The sequence below is a fragment of the Coturnix japonica genome, unplaced genomic scaffold (genome assembly GCF_054131305.1).
Source record: "Coturnix japonica strain WE unplaced genomic scaffold, WE-NBRP24 Scf061, whole genome shotgun sequence".
NCBI classification, from domain to species: domain Eukaryota; kingdom Metazoa; phylum Chordata; class Aves; order Galliformes; family Phasianidae; genus Coturnix; species Coturnix japonica.
The window spans coordinates 258498-284039 of record NW_028188964.1 but is presented as its reverse complement, the minus strand read 5'-3'; the positions used below and the strand labels follow the sequence as shown (position 1 = coordinate 284039).

At 51.1% G+C, this 25542-nt stretch overlaps 1 protein-coding gene across 10 annotated transcripts; it reads left to right on the top strand.

Moving 5' to 3' along the window:
- The first annotated feature begins 184 nt into the window (after positions 1-184).
- LOC146751793 (uncharacterized) lies at positions 185-19285 on the top strand. 10 transcript variants are annotated; one of them, XR_014941117.1, is made up of 8 exons: positions 313-1127; positions 2235-2319; positions 2846-2946; positions 3609-3776; positions 5014-5065; positions 5154-5258; positions 5632-5673; positions 6531-6737. XR_014941117.1 is itself a non-coding variant. In XM_085533501.1 (5 exons), exons 1-5 carry the CDS (start codon positions 495-497, stop codon positions 18881-18883), a joined length of 1026 nt encoding a protein of 341 aa, XP_085389627.1. In that variant the 5' UTR covers positions 313-494; the 3' UTR covers positions 18884-19285. The 10 variants fall into 10 exon arrangements, 5 of the variants coding, with proteins under 5 accessions (XP_085389627.1, XP_085389626.1, XP_085389624.1 ...); XR_014941118.1 differs by having other exon boundaries at positions 5154-5295; XM_085533501.1 differs by lacking the exons at positions 5014-5065; positions 5154-5258; positions 5632-5673; positions 6531-6737 and adding an exon at positions 18845-19285.
- The last annotated feature ends 6257 nt before the right edge of the window (positions 19286-25542 follow it).

Below are 25542 nucleotides of genomic sequence, written 5' to 3'. Positions count from 1 at the left end.
TTGTGCTCACTGCTGTCTCTCCATTCCCTGTTTGTTGCCAGGAAATTCTGCAGCTGACACAGCATGCAATTGAGAAAGTCGTGGAAAACAGCTACTGGATGCCCAACTGGGTTCTGAAATCCCTGGGTATGTAGACAGCTTCACTACCCTCAGCTTTGCGCCTGGCACTCAGCTCAGTAACCCCTCCCAGCTCGGGGCTGCGTGCTGGGATAGGGGACAGGGCTCTGTCCCCACGGAAGGGGCCTCTCCTGTGCTCCTGCCCCCAGGCACAGCAGTGGGGCCGCCATTTGGGGTGGTTTACTCGGGTTATGGGATGGAGTCGGGGGAGGGGGCGCTCACAGGGAATGTGAGCAGTGCCCCTCCCCTTATAACTCCCATCCCCAACTTTTCCTCACAGAGCGCAGCAGACACAGCGAAGGGGCTGCAGCAACATCAACTGCCGCAGCAGGGAGAGCGCGGGAAGCAAGCCAAGGAAATGGCAGCAGAAACATCTCATGGCGAGAGCAGCCTTTCCGAGGAGTCCTCCCACAACACATCTGGATCGCTGCCACCCAGAAGGGAAAAAGCGGGGTCTCCCACTGACAAGATGGCGGCAGCAGCATCTCGTGTGGAGCCCAGCGTGCCCGAGGAGCCGCCTGTCCTCACATCCACATCGCTGCCACCCAGCGACGAAGGAACGGGGTCTCCCACTGAGGAGATGGCAGCAGCAGGGGCTAACGGATCGTTGGTCAGCTGCTCATCCCGCCCGTGCCGGCCTCTCATTGGACAGAGGCAGCTCCGGCCCGCCCATGCCGGCCTGTCATTGGTCAGCGGGTTCGTCGCCGACGCGTGTCGCCGTCTCATTGGTCAGCGGCAGCGCCGCCGGCTCCGATTGGCTGAGGCTCCGCGCGCGGGAGCGGCCGCCATCTTGTGTGTCGGGGCCTCCCGGCTCTCCCTTCGTTCGGCTGAAGCCGCTGCCGCAGCCCGGGCCGCCCCGCACGGCAGCGCCGCTGCAGCCGCTGCGCGCCGGAGCTGTCCGGGCAGCACCGAGACGGAACCGCGGCACGACGGGAGCGGTGCTGAGGACGGCGGCGCCGGAGGTGTGCGGGAGAACGGGGCCGGGCCGGGGCCGGGGAGAGGAAGCTGAGGTGGGCTGTGGGTGTAGGGGGCAGTGGGGGAGGAGTGGGGGGGATGGGGGAGTTGAGGGGGCTGTGGGGTAACGTGTGGCCGTGGGGGGGCTGTAGGTCCTATGGGGCTGTAGGGAGGGCCTAGGGTAATGTGGGGCTGTGGGGGGCAGTGGGATGGATGTAGGGGTGAACAGTGGGGGAGATGGGGTTGTAGTGGGCTATGTGGGGATCCCGAGGGATAGGAGGAAATGGGTGGCTGTGAGGGGAATGTGGGGTCTGCCGGTGGCTGTAGGGGGATATGGGGATGTAGGTAGGTGAAGTGGGAATGTAGAAAGGTGTGAGGGGGTTATCGGGAGAGCTGTGGGGCTCTAGGGAGCACTGTTTGGGCTGTAGAGGGCTATAGGGCTGTGCGGGGTTTGTAGGAGGATATGGGGCTGTAAGGTGCTAGGGGGAGTGCAGGGGTAGATGTAGGTGTATGTGGGGCTATGGGGAGCTTCCTAGTGGCCATAGGAGGGGTATGGGGTTCTAGAGAGTTGTCTGGGACTTTTGATGTGGTCTAGGGCTATACGGGACAGCGGGGGCTCTGGGGAGAATATAGATGACTGTGGAGGGGCTAGAGGGCTGATGCTGGGCTGTGGGGGGCTCCAGGGGATCATGGAGCTCTAGGGGGCTGGGGTGCACTGTAGGGCTGTGGGGGAGTTGTAAGGTTCTAAAGGGGAGGGTGTAGGGTGCTCTGGGTGGATTATAGGAGGATATGTGTCTCTAAGGGACTGTGGGTGGGCAGTAGGAGGATTGTAGTGGGATACAGTGTTACAGGGAATGTATGGGGCTATAGAGTGGGTTATAGGGGCATGTGGGGCTAGAAGGCTCTCCCTCGCTTCCCCTTTCATTTCCCCCTCCTGTCTTTGTGCTCACTGCTGTCTCTCCATTCCTTGTCTGTTGCCAGACGTCGATCTTTGCTGTGTCTCTGGAGTGCAGTGGCTCATCAGGGCACACCTTCTGGAAGGTCTTGCCAGATTTCTGGAAAGACAGGGTGCCTTCCCTTAGCTCTTGGGTAGCACTCCCTGCTCATACCCATCTCCTGTCTTTGTGCTCACTGCTGTCTCTCCATTCCCCGTTTGTTGCCAGGAAATTCTGCTGTTGACACGGCATGCAATTGAGGGAGTTGTGGAAAACAGCTACTGGATGCCCAACTGGGCTCTGAAATCCCTGGGTATGTAGACAGCTTCACTACCCTCAGCTTTGCGCCTGGCACTCCCCAAAACCTGCCCAGCTCTGCTTCCTGTCACACTTATCTCATAGAGCTTTAGGATGGCTGAGGTCTGAAGGGACCATCCCAGTCCAACTCCCTGCCACTGACAGGACTGCCACCCTTTGCATCAAGGTGCTCAGGGCCCCATCCAACCTGGTCTCCAACGCCTCCGGGAATGGGGCATCCATGGCTCCTCTGGGCAGCACATTGCAGGGCCTCACCGCCCACTGGGGGTCAAGAATTTCCTCCTCACATCCCGTCTAAAGCCCCCATCTCTGAGAATTTAAAAACCCTTCAACTCTGCTCCCAGGGCTGACCGGCACATTTCCCCAGGTGCTCAATCAGCGCATCAGACTCAGCAGTTCCCATACACAGCAGGAGGGATTCTGCACCCCAGAGCCCCGCCAAGAGCTTTGGGGAATGAGCATTCACTCCTTCAGCTTGTCTCTGGGCTGTCCCAGTGCACGTCTGTCCATCTTTATTTCAGGTGCCACTGTTGATGCGGAGAGGACAACCAAGAGTTACGGTGGGAAAGGCCGGCTTTCTCCCCTCTTTTCCTCTGCAAAGTCCCCTGAGACCCTCTTGCAGGTATGGCAGGAGAAGTGCTGACAGTGGGCTTCCCCCCCTTGCTTTCGCCCCCCTCCCCCCGCAGACACCCCACAGAGCCCCATAAGGGCTCCCCCTCCATCCCCCAGCCCTTCCTTCCCCCGACCTGTCCCCCTCCATCCTTTCCCCCTCCCCATCCTTTCCCCCTCCCCAAACTTCCTTCCATCCTTCTTCCCCCCATCCTTCCCCCCCCTTTCTTCCACCATCCTTCCCCCCCATCCTCCCCATTCCTTCCTCCATCCTACCCCCCATCCTTCCCCCAGTCTTTCCTACCCCCAACCCTTCCCTCCCATTCTCCCTCCCCCCATCCTCACCCCATTCTGGCTGCACATCCATTTCCTTTGGCCCAGCTGCTCTGCTCAGCCCACACTCTTCCCCACATCACTGACACCAGTGTTGGGAGGGTGCTGGGCTGACAGATGCTGGGGAGGGCTGCCCCGCCGACTCTGGGCAAGCAAAGAAAGGCGGTTGACTCCAGAGCTGTTGTCCAAACCTTTGCATATTCCCCTCCTGTCCCTTGAGTAGCGTTCCATTACGGGGAGCACGGCAGCCCACACAGAAGACAAATTCTGTGCTCCTTGCCCAGCATCCAGCTCTGGCGACTCTTTGCCTCATCGCTGATGGACGCATCTCTCTCATTTCAGCCTGATATTTCTGTTGGCAACTGCTGGGCTTTCCAAGGTTCGCAGGGCCACGCTGTCATCCAGCTGCCGGAGAACATCTGGCCCACGGCTTTCACCATGTGGCATGTCTCCAAGGCGGTGTCTCCCTCTGGGGATGTCAGCAGTGCCCCCAGAGACTTTGCCATCTTGGTAAGTCTCTGCCTGCTGCTGCTTCTGGAGGCCCCCGAGGAAAAAGCTTTTCCATAGAGCCCCCTGAGAGCCCATTGAACCCCTATAGAGCCCCAGAGACAACCAACAGAACACCATAACCGCAACATAAGACCCCATAGACCCCCACAGACACCCTGAAGAGCCCTATAGAGCCCCCACAGACACCCCATAGAGCCCCATAATGCTCCGTAAAACCCCATAGAGCTGCACCAGAAGCTCATAGAGATCCAAAGAGCCTCATGGTGCCCCACAGACACCCAACAGGGCCCCATAAGGGCCCTACAGACACCCAACAGAGCCCCATAACTGCCACATAGAGCCCTGTAAGACCCCATAGAGCCACACAAGAGCTCATAGAGCACCATAGAGCCACACGGTAGACACCCAGCAGAGCCCCATACGACCCCATACTGTTGGGAGCTCCCAAATTTCAGTGGTGGGCTGCTGCAGAGCACGGCATCCTGCCTGAGGGCACCAAATCCCTCGGCTGGTTCCATGTCTCCAAAGGCCTCTGCTGCTCTTTGTGGCCGAGCAGCTGGGAGCAATTGCTCCACGTGCCCTGACTCAGGTTCGCCCTCCGTTGTGCTCCAATCCTACCAGAGCACAGGGAGGGTTGGAAGGGCTCCCACCTTTGGCCTCGGTGTGTTCTTTATGGCACGGTATGCCTAAGTGTGACCGCCATCATCTCTTGTCTTTGAGGGAGTGGATGAGGACGAAGTAGAAACTCCTGGGACTGTGTCACGGGTTACTTAGATTTACCTATGCCCGTGACAGGGGAAGCCACCCCACGCCCCCCCCCCGGGGCCCGGAAAGGAGGGGGAAAAAGGGAGTGGGATAAAACAGCGACAATCTAAGGAGGAAAAACTTATTTTACTAAATATGATACCGAAATACAAGATAACACAATATAATATAATTGAGGCTAACAAATCGAACGAAACAGAGAGAGTCCCCGAAAACCGAGGGGCCCACTGTGAACTCTAGGCGACACGGCTGGAACGCTCCCCACTCTCCGAGAAGTTCGAGAGAAGAAGGAGGGCACTCCAGCCTGGGAACGAGATTATATAGAGTCCTGGTCCCGTGACTTATTGTTACTCCTGTTGTTCTCTGGGATATGTAGTCTTCTTCTGTGGACTGCACATTCAATAGAAGTATCCATATTTTACATGATGTTATGATGTGGAATACTGAGAGCAAAATTACAAAACCATGACAGACTGTTTGTTTATGACGTGGACGGAGAGATCGCGCAGACCTTCCATGTTCAGGTATGGCAAGTGCAAGGGGGGAGGCTGGGCTGCCTGCCCAGCATGGGAAGAAAGAGCTTTTTTTTTTTTTCCTTTTCCCCTTCCATAGCAGAGTGGGTGAAACGCTAGTCCTGAAATTTCAGTCAGAGTTGGAAGAGAGAAGGGAACGGCAGGAACGGATCAGCCGGGCCATGGGGCAATACCTGCTGGGGAGGTACCGGATGTTGGGGAAATGCTGCCCCCAGTGCCAGGTTAGGGGGGGGGGGACATGGTGGGTCGGGAAAGGGCCCAGGGGGGGGGGCAGTGTGGGGGTTGTGGTAGAGATGGGGGGCCGGAGGGGGGGTCTGGAGGGGATAGTGGGGTGTTGTAAGCAGGGGAGCTGCTGCCCCCATTGCCAGGTGGGGGGGTTATGGGGTGGGGGATTGCTATGGGGGGGTATTACTGTTGGGGATGGAGAAATGTTGTGGGGTCTGGGGTGGAGGGTTGGATTCATGGGGGGAGGCGGGGGTGGGAGTGGGCCATGGCGCTGTGGGGGGGTCCCTGTGACTCCCCCACCTCTAAACTGTTCCCACCTACTCCCCCTCCAGATCATTCTCCTACAGGACTATTAGCAGCATCTCTGGAACAGGGTGAGTTGGAGGGGGGAATTGGGGGTCAGGTGGGGGATGGGGGGGGTTGTGAGTGGGATGGGGGAGGGCAAAGGCTTGGAGGGCGGATACGGAGTGGGGTCAAGGGAGGGGGTATGTGGGGCTGGGAGGGGGTAAAGGGGTAGGGATGGGGGGTGAGGAATGGGGCTGTGGGGTGCTCAGGGGTTGGGCATGTGGGGGTTGGAATGGGGTCTTTGGGGGTCAAGGGGTGGGGGTGATATGGGATAGGGTCATGGTGGGGGAAAGGGGAATGGGGTCATGGGACGGGGGGGTGAAGATATGGGGAGGGGTTTCAGGGCCATGGAATAGGGATTTTGGGGGGGGGCGGTGAGGGATGGAGTGGGGAGGTGTCCAGGGGGTGGGGATTAGGTTGGGGTTGTGGGTCTAGATGGGGATCTGGATGAGAGGGTGGGGGCAGTGGTTATGGGGGGGATGTATGGGATGGGGTGAGGGGGGACCTGGGGATGGGGGCGATATGGGATGTGATTGAGGTGGGGGGGTTGGGGGCTGTGGGATGGGGTTATGGGGAGTTACAGTGGGGATGGGATGGGGGCTGGGATAGGTTACGGGATGGAGTGGGGGGGTCACAGGGAATGGGATGGGGTTGGGTGGGATGGGGTAGGGTGGGATGGGATGGGATGGGATGGGATGGGATGGGATGGGATGGGATGGGATGGGGGCGTTATAGAGGTGTTGGGATGGGTTTGGGGTTGGGATGGGTTATGGGATGGCGTTGGGGTGGTTTACAGGGGTTATGGGATGGGGTTGGGGGGGAGCTCACAGGGAATGTGAGCAGTCCCCCTCCCCCTTTAACTTCCATCCCCCCCTTTTCCTCACAGAGCGCCGCAGTCACAGCGAAGGGGCTGCAGCAACATCAACTGCTGCGGCAGTGAGAGCTGAGAATCCTAAGCACTAGGCCACCAGGGATATCTGTTTTTCTGCAGTATGAACCTTTTAATATTTAATGTTTGCTCTTGCTCTTCTACATCACGACGTCATACTTAATATAAACATCTACATAGAAATAAACTATAATCAAAACATGACATGCACACGGGTCTGCATACAAATATATACACAGAGTTACCGACTGCACTGCCCTAGCATCAAATTCCTTTGCGGTACACATTGAACATCCCCCCTAACCCTAACCCTGCACTAACGCTACACTAACCCTAACCTCTCCCTTGTTCTGCCTTCCTAAGCCCCTGGACTGGCCCACTGCCTTTTGGCCTGGCAGGGCACCTGGCCGGCTCGATTTTGGCCTTGGAGGGCTTCCTTTGCAATGTGCTGTGGAAAAGGGAGTTGGGAAGGGAAGGGAAGGGAAGGGAAGGGAAGGGAAGGGAAGGGAAGGGAAGGGAAGGGAAGGGAAGGGAAGGGAAGGGAAGGGAAGGGAAGGGAAGGGAAGGGAAGGGAAGGGAAGGGGAGGGGAGGGAGGGGGACCCAGTGTGTTTAGTGGAGCGTGGGAAAGATTGTGAGCCTGAAGTATTCGGCCCATGAGGAACCGGGGGAGATAGAGCTGAGCGTGGAGTAACAGGGTTCTGATGTGCACAAGGGGTTGCCTGCATGTGAGCTCCTGCTCTGAGTCCTCGGTCCTTCAGCAGGGAGGCAGTTGCTCACACACAGTCACTGGGTGATGCCCAAGGTGCCTGGGCTGCTCCTGATGTGTGCCAGTGCTTGTAAACCATGTGGGAAGTCCCTTTGATAGGCACCTCCTTCCTGGGCATCAGCTGAGGGCCAGAGAGGGGATAGCACTGGCTGTCTGGTGAATTCACATGTAGCTGCAAGTGCGGCACAGGGCCTTCAGGAAAGCCATGCCCATGGTGTGTCCGTGCTGCTACGTCAGCTCCAAGACCCACGATGGCTCTGATGCCTGTGTGCCACCTTCTGCACACTGATACCATAGATGAGCTCTCGAGTCCAGCTATGTCCAGGGATGCTTCCCAATGAGGATGTTGACACGTGTGGTTTTGCACTAATGCAAACACCAACACACAAGAAGCTCGAAATCTTGGTAGAGCTGCTGGCCTGAGCTCCTGTTTGGACCACAGGGGCACAGCTGAATGGCTTCCACAACTGCACTGTAGCACAAGGGGGATACAGAGTCTTTAGGATGGATGGGCGAGGAGACAAGGAAGGGCGGCTGCCCTCTGTGAGAGTGCACTGAGCTCTGCCGGGGGATGGAAGAGCAGCCATGTCAGAGCTAATGGAAATGGCCAACAGAGGAGACCAACAGTGACTGTTCTCAGCTTCCTGATCAGGGAGAGCAAGTGGAAGGTGCCCTCTGCAGACAGATGGGAGCCTGATGTTGTCAGGCTCTTGTCCCCTTTGGCGGCCTTTTGCACTCCAGTATGTGCTGCAGGGACAGCACAGCAGGGCATGTGGCATCCAGCAGATCCCTGGAGAGCACAGATGGCCGCTTCTTGACCAAGCCATGGAGGAACCAAAGAGGAGAGGTGCTCTGCTGGATCTCATACTCTCCGGCATGGAAGGTCTGGTAAGAATTGTGAAGGTCAAAGGGGCATCAGGCCATGTGCAAGATGCAAATGGATCTCTTTTTATTTATTTATTATTTTTATTTGAGGCTGTAAGCTTAAACGATGATCATAAATGTTAATAAAACTGAAACAAATTCTTGAAGACAAAGATAGAAATCAATGAAAATGTGTTAACCCTTCTCAACATGAGAAAATCCCATGAGCCCTTATCTTTTTTTGTTTGTTTGTTTGTTTTGTTTTTTCCCCTGTAATTACTATGTTTTCCAGAACTGTGTTTACATTACACAGATGCCTTCAGATGTGAGGACAAAGACAGTGGTGCCCTGTGACTAAAGCCCAGTGTCCGCTGCTGCTCTTCCCTGCTGCCTATTTGATGTCCCTCGTCCTCCAAGTGTCTCCAGCTCTCCTAAATAAATGGCTGTGGTTAAGGGCATGTTTTCAGCAGGCCATTTGGACACACGCTCCTCCCACTGCCTGGCAGATTTCCCCATCCCTTGCTCCTTGTTCAGTCAGATACCTCCCAATTATCTGTCTGATTTCTGACTTTTAGGGGGATTACTCAAATTTGCTCCATCTCTCCAAAGTCTGATGGACTGTGTTGTCAACTCCTTCACTGTGATTCCATCTGTCCCTTCCTATCTATTCTTTTTCTTCTTATACTTTTTCATTATCTCTTTCTTTTTTTTTAAAGCACAGAGTCTGAAAGTTGTTTATTAATGTCAATAAAAGTGAAAAAAACTTCAGTTGAAGACAAAGGTAGAAATCAATGAGAGTGTGTTAACCATTCTCAATGTGTGAAATACTCACGAGTCCTGTTCATTTTAAGTTGATACCTCCCAACTACCTAGCTGATCTATCCCAGGGAGATGACTGGAATTTGCTCCATTCCTCAAAAGTCTGATGGACTCTGTTGTCAAATCCTTCACCGTGATTCTATCTATCCCATCCTATCTGTGTCTATCTCATTTCTTGTACAAATATTCCCTGTGAAAGACAAACCTCAATAGAAGCAGCTTGGACATGGCATGCAGTTGATCACTCTGTTTTACTGTTCATTCAATTGCATCACCTTTCCGTCTGTTTGTTGGCCAAAAAAAAAAAAAAAAGAGAGAGAGAGAATTCTTTCCTTGCCCTGTGCAGCTGGTTCTCTGCGGAAAGCCAGAGGGAGTTGGTGCAAAGGAGATTTAACACTGAGCGGGTGACGGCAGAGGAGAAGAGTGATGGGAAGAAAAGTGATGCAAGTCCCATGGGGCCAATGTGAGTGGAAATGGGGTGGGGATGAGGAGGACATTTGTCCACACCGTAACAGTATAGAATTCACTGGGGTCATCCTGGATTGATATCAGGTGCACAGTCCTTCTTTAATGACTTGTTTAAACCCAACTTTGAATAAATAGACAATAAATGTTTGCTGGATTCTTCCTCTTTAAGCTCTCTCCAGGTATCTCTCCATTTTGCTGAACAAGTTCTGAAAACCTGAAGAAGATAACAGGAAGGCACAATGCTCAGGAGGCTCTTTAGGTTACAATGGGCCCCACGGTGCATTTGCTGCTGAGTCCATCGACCTCCAGTGCAGAGAGAAATTTGCACAGAGTGCTCATCAAGACAAAGAAGTCACAGTGAAGTTTCTTGGAGTATTAATGGGCCCACTGAGAGCCATTATCAAGCAAGCTTCCCGAGGGACTTGTTAGAGCAGATGATTGGAAGATACGACTACAGGCAATGAAAGACACTGGCATGGTGGTCCTGATGCTGAGAAACCCCTCCTTTGTCTTATGAAGCATAAACGCCAAGCCCTGATCCCCAGATCCTTGGCAGGGAGATCCTGTCCCTCATCTTGCCTCAGGGCCCTTCCTGGGGCAGTGGGATGGAGGTCTGTATGATGTTAAATGAGAGACATGGGGAGAGAAGATCCCAGGCTCTGCATAGGGTGCAAGGTCGCTCTGAGGTTCATGTCCTACATGTGCCCTGTGTTTCATTGCAGGATGTGGGATGTGAGAAGGGCCCAGTCTGAACAAGCAGTCAATCCCAATGAAACTCTGAACAACAGATCTCTCAGTTCCAGCGCTCTCCTGTGCACACCCTCCCATAGTTTGACGTCCGTTATGTTCTGCAGTGCTTAGAAGTGCACCCAGTGCTCCATGTGATGCTGCAGCAGCGCAGAGCAGAGAGGGACAATCCTTTCCCTCACCCAATTGGCAATAAATTGCTTGATGCACTCCAGGGGACTGTTGGCCTTCCTGGCTGCCTGGGCACACTGCTGACTCATGTTCAATTTCATGCTGACCAGGCCTCCCAATCCTTTTCAGTCAGACCTCTCTCCAGTGTCCCATATCCAGTCTGTGTTTATGTCCAGTGTTGCCCCTACCCAGATACACAATCAGGCACTTGTTCTTGTTATACGTTATGTACTTGGTGCTTAGTACCAACAGGTACCCACTTCTCTGACTTGTCCACATCTCTCTGCAAGTCCTGTTCACCCTCAGTGGAGGCAACAGCACCTCCTCATCTGGTGTCATCAGCAAACTTGCTCAGAACATCTTCTAGTCCTGAATGCAAGACATCTGCAAAAACACGAAAGAGAAGTGGCCCTAAAATGGAGCCCTGGGGGACCCTGATAGTGACTATCTACCAGCTGATGGAACCCCCTGACTATTATCCTTTGGGCCTGACCTACTGGCCAACTGCTCACCCACCATGTTCTGTTTCTGTCTACCTGTAGCAGAGCATTCTGTCCAGAAGGGTGCTGGGAGAAACAGTATCAAAAATTCTACTGAAATGCTCAAGAATAACATCAGCTGGCTTCCCTTGTTCAGCTAAATGGATATAGGTGTCATAAAACGACCTGAAATTAAATAGGACATTCCCCTTGGAATCTGTGTTGGCTGTGACCAATGACAGAATTGTCCTTCAGCTGTTTTTCCATAATTCCCACCATCATCTCCTCCATAATTTTACCAGGCACTGAAGTGAGACTGACAGGTCCATAATTGCCTGTGTCATCTTTCTTGCTCTTCCTTACAATGAGACAACATTTGCCAGCTTCCCGTCAACTGGTATGACCCTAGACCTATTTAGATCCAATTGAAATGCGAGCCCAGAGCATACCAAAGTGTCATCATTGTAAGAACGTAGATGTGCCACAGCTTTGCAATGCCTTGAACTCTGGAGTATGCCACAGATGGAGCATAGGGAAAGATTGGCCGCTTCTGTTGGCAAGCAGAATAACACTACATGATACATGGGGACTGTGTCTCTGCTCTGCTATGCTCTGCTCGCAGGGGAAAGTTGCAGGGGGTTGATCTCATGTCAGTGCTCATATCTGAGGTGTGGGGTCAAAGTGGAGAGACCAGGCTCTTTTCAGCAGTGTGTGGATTCAAGACAAGGGGAAATGGACAGAAACTGGAGCATAGGAAATTCTGCACAAATGTGTGCAAGAACTTCTTTACAGTGAGGGTGACGGAGCACTGAAACAGGCTGCCCAAGGGGTTGGGGAGTCTCCTTCTCTGGAGATCACAGAATCTCTTCAATATCTTTCTTGATGACCTGGGCATTGCGTGCATCCTGTGTAGGTTTGCAGACTACACCAAATTGGCTGGGAGTGTGGATCTGCCTGAAGTTAGTGAGGCCCCAGTAAGCGACCTGGACAGGCTGGAGAGCTGGGCTGAAGCCAATGGGATGAGGTTCACCAAGACCAAATGCCACATCCTGAACTTTGGGACCTGGAATGGACTGCCCAAGATATGGGGACGTTAATGCCGGGGTAGAATGGATTAAGTATACTGTCCAGAGTCTCAACCATGGCAGTTGCTGTGCTTGTGCATCGGGACGGCCCATAGCTCAGGTGGTGCCCTTTCTGCTGAGATGTACCAAGAACCCAAAGAGAATGCGATGCATGATTGCCCTGTACCAAGAGAAAACTGCCTGGGGAAATAGAGACTGCAGATCTCTCTTGTTTCCTCCAATGCCTGATACAGATGTCAAGATCCCTCCTGCAATTTCTACAGCGTTAGGTAACCATATGTCACGGGTTACTTAGATTTACCTATGCCCGTGACAGGGGAAGCCACCCCACGCCCCCCCCCGGGGCCCGGAAAGGAGGGGGAAAAGGGGAGTGGGATAAAACAGCGACAATCTAAGGAGGAAAAACTTATTTTACTAAATATGATATCGAAATACAAGATAACACAATATAATATAATTAAGGCTAACAAATCAAACAAAACAGAGAGAGAGAGAGTCTCCGAAAACCGAGAGGCCTACTGTGAACTCTAGGCGACACGGCTGGAACGCTTCCCACTCTCCGAGAAGTTCGAGAGAAGAAGGAGGGCACTCCAGCCTGGGAACGAGATTATATAGAGTCCTGGTCCCGTGACTTATTGTTACTCCTGTTGTTCTCTGGGATATGTAGTCTTCTTCTGTGGACTGCACATTCAACAGAAGTATCCATACTTGACATGATGTTATGATGTGGAATACTGAGAGCAAAATTACAAAATTACAAAACCATGACATTCCACCCCTTATTCTACATTATTACATCATGGTTAATATATACATATATATACATATATATACATATATATACACGTATGTAAAATTGTGATAGCTAAATAGTAGAATTGCATGTAACATAACTAAATGTACAACTATAATAACTAAAATACACTACACATGCAAACATATATATATATATATAGATACATAAAATTATTGACTACACTCCCCCAGCATCAAATTCCCTTGTGGCACACATTGAACATCCCCATCCTTCTGCATTACCCACCAAGTGCACCCAGGTCCCTGGGCAAAGACAGTTCCACGGATAGGTTTGCCCTTTCCAGAAGCTGGAAGGACCCAAACAGCTTTTCCCAACATGTTCTTTACATGTACAACAGGGACCTTATCTCCTTCTACAGTGTGTAGGGGGCTAGATTGACTAGGACCATCATGATTGACAGATCCTCTAGTATTGACCAACCAAGTGGCTTCTGCCAGATTCTTCTCCCAGTGCTTAAATGTTCCACCACCCATTGCTTTCAACATAGTTTTCAACAACCCATTATATCGTTCAATTTTACCAGAAGCTGGTGCATGGTAGGGAATATGATAAATCCACTCAATGCCATGATCTTTGGCCCAAGTATTTATAAGGGAATTTTTGAAATGTGTCCCATTATCAGATTCAATTCTTTCTGGGGTGCCATGTCGCCACAGGACTTGTTTCTCAAGACCTAATATGGTGTTTCGAGCAGTAGCATGGGGTACTGCGTATGTTTCAAGCCATCCAGTGGTTGCCTCTACCATGGTGAGTACATAACACTTACCACTGCGAGATCGTGGCAAGGTGATATAATCAACCTGCCACGCCTCCCCATATTTATACTTTTGCCATCGCCCTTCCTCCCAGAGAGGTTTCATCCTTCTGGCTTGTTTAATTATGGCACATGTTTCACAATCATGAATAATCTGCGCAATAGCGTCCATGGTTAAGTCCACCCCTCGGTCTCTGGCCCACTTATATGTCGCGTCTCTTCCTTGATGACCTGAGGTCTCATGAGCCCATCGAGCTAGAAATAATTCACCCTTATTCTGCCAGTCCAAGTCAATTTGAGCCACCTCAATTTTGGCAGCTTTATCTACCTGATGGTTGTTTTGTTGTTCTTCAGTAGCCCGACTTTTGGGCACATGTGCATCCACATGACGCACCTTTACAACCATATTCTTTGTTCAGGCAGCAATGTCCTTCCATAATTCAGCGGCCCAAACAGATTTACCCTTCCGTTGCCAATTATTTTGTTCCCACCTCTGTAACCATCCCCATAAGGCATTTGCCACCATCCATGAGTCAGTGTAAAGATACAGCATTGGCCACCTCTCCCGTTCAGCAACATCTAAGGCCAGCTGGACAGCCTTTACCTCTGCAAACTGACTTGATTCTTCCGTACCTTCAGTGGCCTCTGCAACCTGTCGTGTGGGGCTCCACACAGCAGCTTTCCATTTGCGATGCTTCCCTACAATGCGACATGATCCGTCTGTGAATAGGGCATATTTCTTTTCATTTTCTGGTAATTCGTTGTATGGTGGGGCCTCTTTAGCACGTGATACCTCTTCTGCTGGTGATGTTCCAAACCTTTTATCTTCAGGCCAGTCCATGATTACCTCTAGGATTCCTGGACGATTGAGGTTTCCCATTCGCGCTCACTGTGTAATCAGCGTAATCCACTTGCTCCAGGTGACATCGGTAGCATGATGAGTGGAGGGAACCTGTCCTTTGAACATCCAGTTCAGCACTGGCAGTCGAGGTGCCAAAAGGAGCTGTGTTTCAGTCCCAACTACTTCGGAAGCAGCCCGAACCCCCTCATATGCGGCTAAGATCTCCTTCTCAGTTGGAGTGTAGCACTCTTCAGACCCCTTATATGATCGACTCCAGAATCCCAGGGGTCGGCCTCGGGTCTCTCCTGAGGCTCTTTGCCACAAACTCCAAGTGGGGCCTTTCTCTCCAGCAGCAGTGTAGAGGATGTTCTTTACATCCTGTCCAGTCCGTACTGGCCCCAGGGCTACAGCACGGGCTATCTCTTGTTTAATCTGTTCGAAAGCCTGCTGCTGCTCAGGACCCCATGCAAAATCGTTCTTCTTCCGCGTCACCTGATAAAGGGGGCTTACAATGAGGCTGTAGTTTGGAATGTGCATCCTCCAAAAGCCTACTGCACTCAGGAAAGATTGTGTCTCTTTCTTGCTAGTTGGTGGAGACATGGCAGTGATTTTGTCGATCACATCTTCTGGGATGTGATGACGTCCATCCTGCCACTTTATACCTAAGAACTGAATTTCCTGGGCAGGTCCTTTTACTTTGCTTCGCTTAATAGCAAAGCCGGCTTGTAGAAGAATTTGGATGATCTGCTCTCCTTTTGTGAAAACCTCTTCTGCTGTATCACCCCACACAACAATGTCATCAATGTACTGCAGATGTTCAGGAGCACCACCCTGTTCCAGTACAGTTTGGACCAACCCATGGCAAATGGTTGGGCTGTGTTTCCACCCCTGGGGCAAACGGTTCCAAGTATACTGAATGCCCCTCCAGGTGAAGGCAAACTGTGGCTTACATTCTGCAGCCAAAGGAATAGAGAAGAAGGCATTGGCAATGTCAATGGTGGCATACCATTTGGCTGCTTTTGACTCCAGCTCGTACTGGAGTTCCAACATGTCTGGCACAGCAGCGCTCAATGGGGGTGTGACCTCATTCAGGCCACAGTAGTCTACTGTCAGCCTCCATTCTCCACTGGCTTTACACACTGGCCATATGGGACTGTTAAAAGGTGAGTGAGTTTTACTGATCACTCCCTGATTCTCCAACTGGCGAATCAAATCATGAATGGGGAGCAAGGAATCCCTGTTGGTGCGATACTGCCGTCTGTGCACTGTCTTTGTAGCAATCGGTACCTGCTGCTCTTTTACTCGTAGCAGCCCCACAACAGACGGGTCCTCTGACAGGCCAGGCAAAACAGACAGCTGCTTAATGTTGTCCATATCTACAGCAGCTATCCCAAAGGCCCATCGATACCCCTTAGGATCCTTGAAATGCCCCCTTCTGAGGTAATCAATACCCAGTGTACATGGAGCCCCTGGGCCAGTCACAATAGGATGTTTTTGCCAGTCTTTGCCAGTGAGGCTTATTTCAGCCTCCAGCACAGTCAATTCTTGAGAGCCCCCAGTCACTCCAGAAATATGGATTGATTCTGTCCCTTCATGACTGGAGGGCATTAGGGTGCACTGTGCACCGGTATCCACCAGCGCCTTATATTCCTGTGGTTCTGATGTGCCAGGCCATCGAATCCACACAGTCCAATAAACTCTATTATCCCTTTCCCTCCCCTGACTGAGGGCAGGGCCCCTCTATTGGTTACCTGTGATGACTGGAGCAACTCCACTGGTGGTTGGTATGTCTAGTAGTTCTTTCACCCGTGCTCGTAGTGCAGAAGTAGGCTGATCATGCCACTTTCTCATGTCTTCTCCATGGTCACGTAGGTAGCGCCACATGGAAACACGCGGTGCAATCGTACTGTTGTTCTTTGCTCGAGCTGGGAAGCGTGTGCGTTTAACAGCTGAGACTTTTGATGATTCAGGTGAGGAGTAGGACTGGAATACTTTGATCAGATCCTTCATTAGACCTGGTGGCCCGTACGAGGATTGACCTTCATCAGTTGTTTCTGATACTATTACGGGATCATTGCAATTAGTTGATGGAAACAATTTCTTGCACATTTCATCTACTCGGTTTTCTAGCCGTGAGATGGCAGAAACTGCGGCATGCAGTTGAGGGAGCTGCTGATCGGTGGTTTGAAGCATTATAATCAGCTCAACAACTCGGGGCCATCTGTCCCCGAATCCTTTAGATCCTGATACCAATGACTGTGCAATTCTCTCTGGTGCTGTACTTGTGATTTTCTGCCACATGTCAGGATCGGCCCTCACTCTCTCAGGGTCAAGTTCGCTTGGATCAGGGCTGTACAACATTTTCGCCATGGCCAATTCCCTCAGGCGCTGAATACCTTTTTGGACGGTATTCCAACTATCAAATTTAGGCTTCAAAGCATCCTTATAGGGGTACCTTTCTCTCACGGCTTTTAACAGCCGCAACCAGAGAGTGGCAGCTCCGTCTGAACATCTGCTAATCCTTCTGTCGATACCTGCATCTTGGGCAATGCTTCCTAGTTGGCGAGCTTCATTACCATCTAGAGACAAGCTGTTGGCCCCGTTGTCCCAGCAGCGAAGCAACCAAGCAAGGATACCTTCATCTTGACGCCGTGTGAACTCCTTTCTTGAGCCTTGGATTTCAGTCAGCTTCAGAGGTCGACAATAGGTGATTTCCTCCTCATCATCAGTCTCTTCTTCATGCCTCTTGGTTTTTGCCTTTGCTTTTTTCGGTACTGCTCCATGCCCGGCACCTGGGTCTTCTGCTGCCCCCCCCTGTGCTTCTCCTTTTCGTTCTAGACGCATGGACACCCGTTTCCATTTCTTGCCTTCCACAGGGGCAACTGATATTGCTACTGATGCCTCCTGTGACTGATCAGAATTAACTTGGGCTTGAATCTCAGATCGGAAACTCTCTCTCTCCAGAATAGTATGATACAAAGCATGGTATGCATAAGCCAAACCCCACATAAGGTTTACCTCCTTAGATCTCTGACCCAAATACTCACTTAATTTCTTAGGGTCCCTTAGGTGTTCAAGAGTGAAATCCCATGACACTGCGGGTCCCCATGCTTCTAAGACCTTTCCTAAACCTTTCCATATTCCCTGCCAGTCATCATTCTCTGGTTCTGGAGGAGACTTCCACATAGAACGAATGCATAGGAACATATATGCATTCATTAATAGTGATAACATGGATGCAAGTATGAACCCTATCTCAGTTATTGAAAGGCGTGTGGAAATTTGAGAGTACAACCTAAATAAAAAGGGTTTTTTTAGCCTGTACAATGAATTAAACATGGTGCTGTTTGTAAAATTGCCTGTTCCATCTGGGATGCAAGTACTTGTAAGATTCGCAATTCCATCTGGGATGCAAGTGTTTGTAAGATTCACAATTCCATCTGGGGTGTAGGTGCCAAAATTCTGACCATACCACATCTCATAAAAGTACCAGGCAGGTGTCTCCATCAGTATCCACCTTATTAGGCTATATACCTGCACAATTCCACAACACCAAATTATGGTGTTAATAGTTGACCAATACTTTAAGAAGATCATAATTGCTTTCAATCCCTTAAACAGAGCAACTGGGATGAAGAGTGGATTCATAGCTGGCAGGCTCTGTAAAAGTCAGAGCTAGCTAGCTTTGCTCTAAGGGAGAAAGAAATCCCTTTGTTTTCTACACAAAAGTTAGATAGCAATGCTGAGAATGTACAGCAGCCCTTAATGTTGACAATTTGTCTGGTATTTCAAGGTCACGTTCTCAGTGAGCAGCTATGAAAAGATAACACTCCCCTAACGAAGCTCTTTAAGAGCAAAGAGAGAGTCGTTCTCAAAGCTAAAAAGCTCTATGCCCACATTCTCCACCAAAAAATCTGTCACGGGTTACTTAGATTTACCTATGCTCGTGACAGGGGAAGCCACCCCGTGGGCCCCCCCCCCGGGGCCCGGAAAGGAGGGGGAAAAAAGGGAGTGGGATAAAACAGCGACAATCTAAGGAGGAAAAACTTATTTTACTAAATATGATATCAAAATACAAGATAACACAATATAATATAATTGAGGCTAACAAATCGAACAAAACAGAGAGAGAGAGTCTCCGAAAACCGAGAGGCCGACTGTGAACTCTAGGCGACACGGCTGGAACGCTTCCCACTCTCCGAGAAGTTGGAGAGAAGAAGGAGGGCACTCCAGCCTGGGAACGAGATTATATAGAGTCCTGGTCCTGTGACTTATTGTTACTCCTGTTGTTCTCTGGGATATGTAGTCTTCTTCTGTGGACTGCACATTCAACAGAAGTATCTTCTGTTAGTATTCTACTTGACATGATGTTATGATGTGGAATACTGATAGCAAAATTACAAAATTACAAAACCATGACAGATGATTAATTAATTATTAATTGATTATTAATTATTAGGCTAATTAACACTAATTAACTCCATCTTTTCTCTTTCCAGGTCCATATCGACGACGGAGCGACTTCCGCCCCCCCCTAATTAGTTAATTAATGATTAATTAATTAATGAGATGCCATTAATTAATTAATCCATTAATCGAGGCCTCATTAGCACTTAATAACAGGGACCGGGAAAGGGGGCAGGGCTATGCAAATCAGGCCAATGGCTCATGAATATATAATCACATGCTAATGAGGTCTCAATGTTAGTTGATTGGGCGTGGTGGGGTTTGACAAAGCCACGCCCCCTTCACTTGCATAATTAATTAATGTGCACGCGTTAACAAAGCTGGTGCCCGATTGGTCGGCGTCTTGTTCTTCCTTCGTTCCGATGGGGTTAATATGGGGGGTGGGGTTAATTAAGGCATTAATTAAGAGGTTAATTAAGGGGTTAATTATGGGGTTAACGAGGGTCGATGTGTGGCCGGTGGTGGGGGGGAGGGGGGAGATGATGGATGCGGTTGGATGAGAATAAAGATGGCGGAAGAGCGACAGGGTCTGGTGTTATTGCGGGGGGTATGGGGTATATGGGGGGGATGGAGCTTATAAGACCCTATAGACCCCATAGGACCCCATAAAAATCAATAGGACCCCATAAGAATCACATAGGACTCCACAGAACTCATAAGTCCCTATAAGACCCCATAGGACCCCATAGACTCCATAGGACCCCACAGACCCCATAAGACCCTATAAGACCCCATAGGAACCAATAGGACCCCACAAGACCCCATAGGAATCAATAGGACCCCATAGAACCCCATAGAAACCAATAGGACCCCATAAGACCCCATAGAACCCCATAGGAACCAATACGACCCCATAGAATCCCATAGGAACCAATAAGACCCTATAAGACCCCATGATACCCCATAGAACCCATAAGTCCCTATAAGACCCCATAAGACCCCATAGAACCCCATAGAGACCCCATAGGACCCCATAGAACCTCATAAGTCCCCATAGAACCCCATAGGACCCTAAAAGACCCCATAGGAATAAATAGGACCCCATAAACCCCATAGAAACCATAAGTCCCTACAAGACCCCATAGGACCCCATAGGAAACAATAGGACCCCATAAGACCCCATAGGAATCAATAGGACCCCATATAACCCAATAAGATCCCGTAGAACCCCATAAGACCCCATAAGTCCCTATAATACCCCATAGGACCCCATAGGATCCATAGGACCCCACAGACCCCATAAGACCCTATAAGACCCCATAGGAACAAATAGGACCCCATAAGATCCCATAGGAATCAATAGGACCCCATTAGAAGCCATAAGACCCCATAAGAACCCGTAAGACCTCATAAGACCCCATAGAAACCAATAGGACTCCATAGGAATCAAAAAGACCCTATAAGACTCCATTGACCCCATAAGACCCCATAAGATCCCATAGGACCCCAAAGGAATCAATAGGACCCCATAAGACACCAGAGACCCCATAGGAACCAATAGGACCCCATAGAACCCAATAGAACTCCATAAGACCCCATAGGACTCCATAAACCCCATAGAAATCAATAGGATAATTAGAAACCATAAGACCCCATAAGACCCCATAGAAACCCATAGGATCCCATAAGACCCCATAGGAACCAATAGGACCCCATAGAACCCCATAAGAGACCCCATAAGACCCCATAGAACCCATAGGAATCCGTAGAACCCCATAGAACCCTATAAGACCCAATAGGAACCAATAAGACCCCATAAGACCCCATAGGACCCCATAGGATTCAAGAGGACCCCATAGGACCCCATAGGAACCAATAGGACCCCATAAGACCCCAACAGAACCCTATGGGATCCCATTAAACCCAATAGGATGCCATAAGACCCCATAGGACTCCATAGACCCCATAGGACCCCATAGGAATCAATAGGACCCCAAAAGACTCCATAAACCCCATAGGACCCCATAGAACCCATAAGTCCCTATAAGACCCCATAGAACCCCATAAGATCCCATAGGACCCCATAAGACCCCATAAGACACCATAGAACCCCATAGAACTCCATAAGACCCCATAGGACCCCATAGGAATGAATAGAACCCTATTAGACCCCATAAGACCCCATAGAACCCCATAAGATCCCATAGAACCTCATAAGTCCCCATACAACCCCATAGGACCCTATAAGACCCCATAGGAATGAATAGGACCCTATAAGACCCCATAGAACCCTATTAGACCCCATAATACCCCATAGGACCCCATAGGACCCCATAAGACCCCATAGGACCCCATTAGACCCCATAAACCCCATATGACCCCATAGGACCCCATAGACCCCATAGAGACCCCATAGGACCCCATAGGACCCCATAAGACCCCATAGGAACCAATAGGATCCTATAAGACCCCATAAGACGCCATAGACCCCATAAACCCCATAAGACCCCATAGAACCCCATAAGGGGAAGGAAGGAGCCCCAAATTCCCCCTATTGACCAATCAAACGAAGCTTTTCCTGGTCTTTCAACCAATCAGAGCTCTCCTCCAGCCCTCATTTGCATACGGCTGAGGCAATAGTTACACAGCACTAACAGCTTCATCCTATAGGAGGATATAGGGTGAGACTATGGGGTCTATGGGGTCTTATAGGGTTTTATGGGGTGTATGGGGTCTTATGGGGTCTTATGGGGTCTCTATGGGGTCTCTATGGGGTCTATGGGGTCTTACTGGGTCTTATGGGGTCATATGGGGTCCTATGGGGTCTTATGGGTTTCTATGGGGTCCTATTAATTCCTATGGGGTCCTATGTGGTCTTATGGTTCCTATGGGGTCCTATGGGGTCTTATAGGGTCCTATGGGGTCCTATGGGGTCTTATGGGGTCCTATGGGGTCTTATAGGGTCCTATGGGGTCCTATGGGGTTCTATGGGGTCTTATGGGGTCTTATGGAGTTCTATGGGGTCCTATTGCTTCCTATTGATTCCTATGGGGTTTTTGGGGTCCTATGGGGCTTATGGGGTCCTATAGGGTCCTATGGGGTATCTTCTTCCTTTCCTATGGGAAGGGGAAGGGGAGGGGGAAGAGGAAAAGGAATAAGCCCATTTTCTTTCCAGCCACAACGCTACCCTGGAGTTGAAATCCAATGGGCGATGTACTGGCTGGATCCCAAGCGTTATCCGGATCGAGAAGCTCGCATCTTCGCTCAAAGCCTCCACGAGCATCCCCCTTAGGTTCCCCTCCGGCACCATTTAATGGCGGAGTTTTCCACTGGGCTCCGTATCGACCTGCCAGGACCTGGATGGAACCAATGAATCTCATTTACATCCAGTCGCTCCTTCAGGTAACGCCTTTAAGCTGCCAGGACCTTGGAGGGGTCGGTTGCCAAATAGTGAGCCATTGGAATGCATAGGTGCCAAATAAGGAGTCATTGGTATACATAGGGGCCCATTGTTGCCAAATAGTGAGCCATTAAAAGACATAGGAAACCAGCGTTGCCAAATTGTGATCCCTTAGTTTACATTGGAAAGCGTAGTTGCCAAATAGTGATCCATTGGATTACATAGAGCCCCATAGCTGCCAAATAGTCATCCATATTCCCCCATAGAGCCCCATAGAACCCCATAGAGCCCCACAGAACCCCATAGAACCCCATAGAGCCCCATAACCCCCCATAGGACCCCATAGAGTCCCATAGCCACCGCATAGGACCCTATAGACCCCCATAGAGCCCCATAGAGCCCCATAGGGATTCATTAGACCCCATAGACCCCCCATAGGACCCCCATAGAGCCACATAGCTGCCAAATAGTGACCCATAGAGCCCCATAGGACCCCATAGACCCCCATAGCCACCCCATAGGACCCTATAGAGCCCCATAGGACCCCATAACCCTCCACTGGACCCCATAGAGCCCCATAGCTGCCAAATACAGACCCATTAGACCCCATAGAGCCCCATAGGACCCCATAGAGCCCCATAGACCCCATAACCCCCCATAGAACCCCATAGAGCCCCATAGCTGTCAAATAGCGATCCATTAGCCCCCATAGCTGCCAAATAGTGATTCATTGGACCCCATAGGATCCCTACGACCCTCATAGACCCCCCATAGGACCCCCATAGAGCCCCATAGAGCCCCATAGAACCCCATAGAACCCCATAGAGCTCCATAGCTGCCAAATAGTGATCCATTGACTCCCATAGAGCCCCATAGGACCCCATAGCCACCCCACAGATTCCCATAGAGCCCCATAGACCCCCATAGGACCCCATAGACCCCCATATAAACCTATATAACCCTATATGATCCTATATATAACCCATTGCAGCACCCCGATCCTCTCACCATAGCCACTCTAAGGATCTTCCCTAATGAACTTGGCCAACCCCATTATCATCTTAACGCTAACGAGCTGGCTTACATCCTCCAAGGCTGTGGCAAGGTAAGGCCCTATATTATATATAGGGGATATAGGGGGGTGGGATGCAAATGAGGCTTAATGAGCTCATGAATATGCAAACGCAGGCCGGCCTGGTGTTGGAGAATGGGGAGAGCCTGAGCTTCGAGGTGGAAGTGGGGGACGTCCTATTCTTCCCTATGGGGAGCCAGCATTACTTGAAGAGCGGGTGCCCCGACGGGATCCTATTGGTGCTGGGTTATAGCACCGGGAATATGGTGGGTCTATGGGGTATATATGGGGTTCTATGGGGGTCTATGGGGTCTATAGGGGTCTATGGGGCTCTATGGGTGGCTATGGGGTCTATATGGGGTCCTATTGGATCCAATTGGGTCCTATCAGGTTCTATGGGGTCCTATTGGGTTCTATGGGGCTCTATGGAGCCTTATGGGGTCTATGGGGGTCTATGGGGGTCTATGGGGCTCTATGGGGTCCTATGGGGGTCTATGGGGCTCTATGGGGGGTCTATAGGGGTCTATGGGTCACTATTTGGCAGCTATGGGGTCTATGGGGGTATATGGGGGTCTATGGGGCTCTATGGGTCTCTATGGGGTCTATATGGGGCTCTATGGGGTCCTATGGGGGTCTGTGGGGGTTTATGGGGTGTCTATGGGGCTCTATGGCGTTCTATGGGGGTCTGTGGGGATCTATGGGGTTCTATGGAGCTCTATGGAGCCTTATGGGGTCTATGGGGCTCTATGGGGCTCTATGGGGTCCTATGGGGGTCTATGGGGCTCTATGGGGGGTCTATAGGGGTCTATGGGTCACTATTTGGCAGCTATGGGGTCTGTGGGGGTCTATGGGGGTATATGGGGGTCTATGGGGCTCTATGGGTCTCTATGGGGCTCTATGGGGTCTATATGGGGCTCTGTGGGGCTCTATGGGGGTCTTTGGGGGTTTATGGGGTGTCTGTGGGGCTCTATGGCGTTCTATGGGGGTCTGTGGGGCTCTATGGGGTTCTATGGTGTTCTATGGAGCTCTATGGGGGTCTGTTGAGATCTATGGGGCTCTATGGGGGGTCTATAGGGGTCTATGGATCTCTATGGGGGTCTATGGGGGGCTATAGGGCTCTATGGGGTGCTATGGGGTCTCTATGGGGTTTATGGGGTCTCTATGGGGCTCTACCGGTTAAGTATTTGGCATCCCTGGCCCTCCATTCATTCGAATGGATCCCTATTTGGCACCTATGGGCCTCCGTTCATTCCTATGGGGCTCCATTCATTCCTATGGCTCACTATTTGGCAGCTATCTGGCCCACCATTCACCCTAATAGCTCCCTATTTGGCACCTATGGGCCTCCATTCCTTCCTATGGCTCACTGTTTGGCAGCTCAGAGCCTCCATTCATTTTAATGGCTCACTATTTGGCACCTATAGGAACTCCAAACCCAGCGCCTCAATCGCTACTTCCGGTCTCTCCCGGCCGCCATCTTGGCTCGCCTCTTCAGTACGGATCTAGAAAAGACCCGGATGTTGCTCCGGGATTAATTAAAGCTCATTAATTAACGCTTGTAACTCATTAAACAGATGGCAACGCATTGATTGTATTGAGACGGTCCTCCAGGGCCATAGAGTTGGACGGCGTAGAAGAGACTTCCGGGTTTAGAGAGGCATAAATTGACTTCCGGGTTCCGAACGCTTCCGAACGGTTCCGAAGACATCCGAAGCCCGAAGAAACCCGGAAGTCGAGCGGAGCGGCTCCGAACTTGACCCGAGCGGCTCCGAGCGCTTCCGAGTGCACCCGAGTGGTTCTGAAGTCGACCGAGCGCTTCCGAAAGGCTCCGAACGGTTCCGAAGACTGAAGGAACACTAAAGTCGATCGTAGCGGCCCCGAATGACTCCGAACTGGACCCGAGTGTTTCCGAGCGTCTCCAAAGTCGACCGGAGCGCTTCCGAACGGTTCCGAATGGTTCCGAAAGGGTCCGAAGCCCGAAGAGACACGGAAATTGCTCGTAGCGATCCCGAATGGCTCCGAAGTGGACCCGAAGGGCTCCGAGCGTTTCCGAGCTCCTCCGAAGTGAACCCGAGAGCTTCCGAAAGGATCCGAATGGTTCCGAAGCCTGAAGAAACCCGGAAGTCGCTCGTAGCGACCCCGAACGGCTCCGAACTGGACCCGAAAGTTTCTGAATGTTTCCGAAGTTGACCCGAGCGCTTCCGAACGGAACCGAAGCCCGAAAAACCCGGAAATCGCTCGTAGCGATCCCGAAATGGACCCGAGCGTTTCCGAAAGGTTCCGAACAGCTCCGAACCCGACCGGAAGCCGCCTGTAGC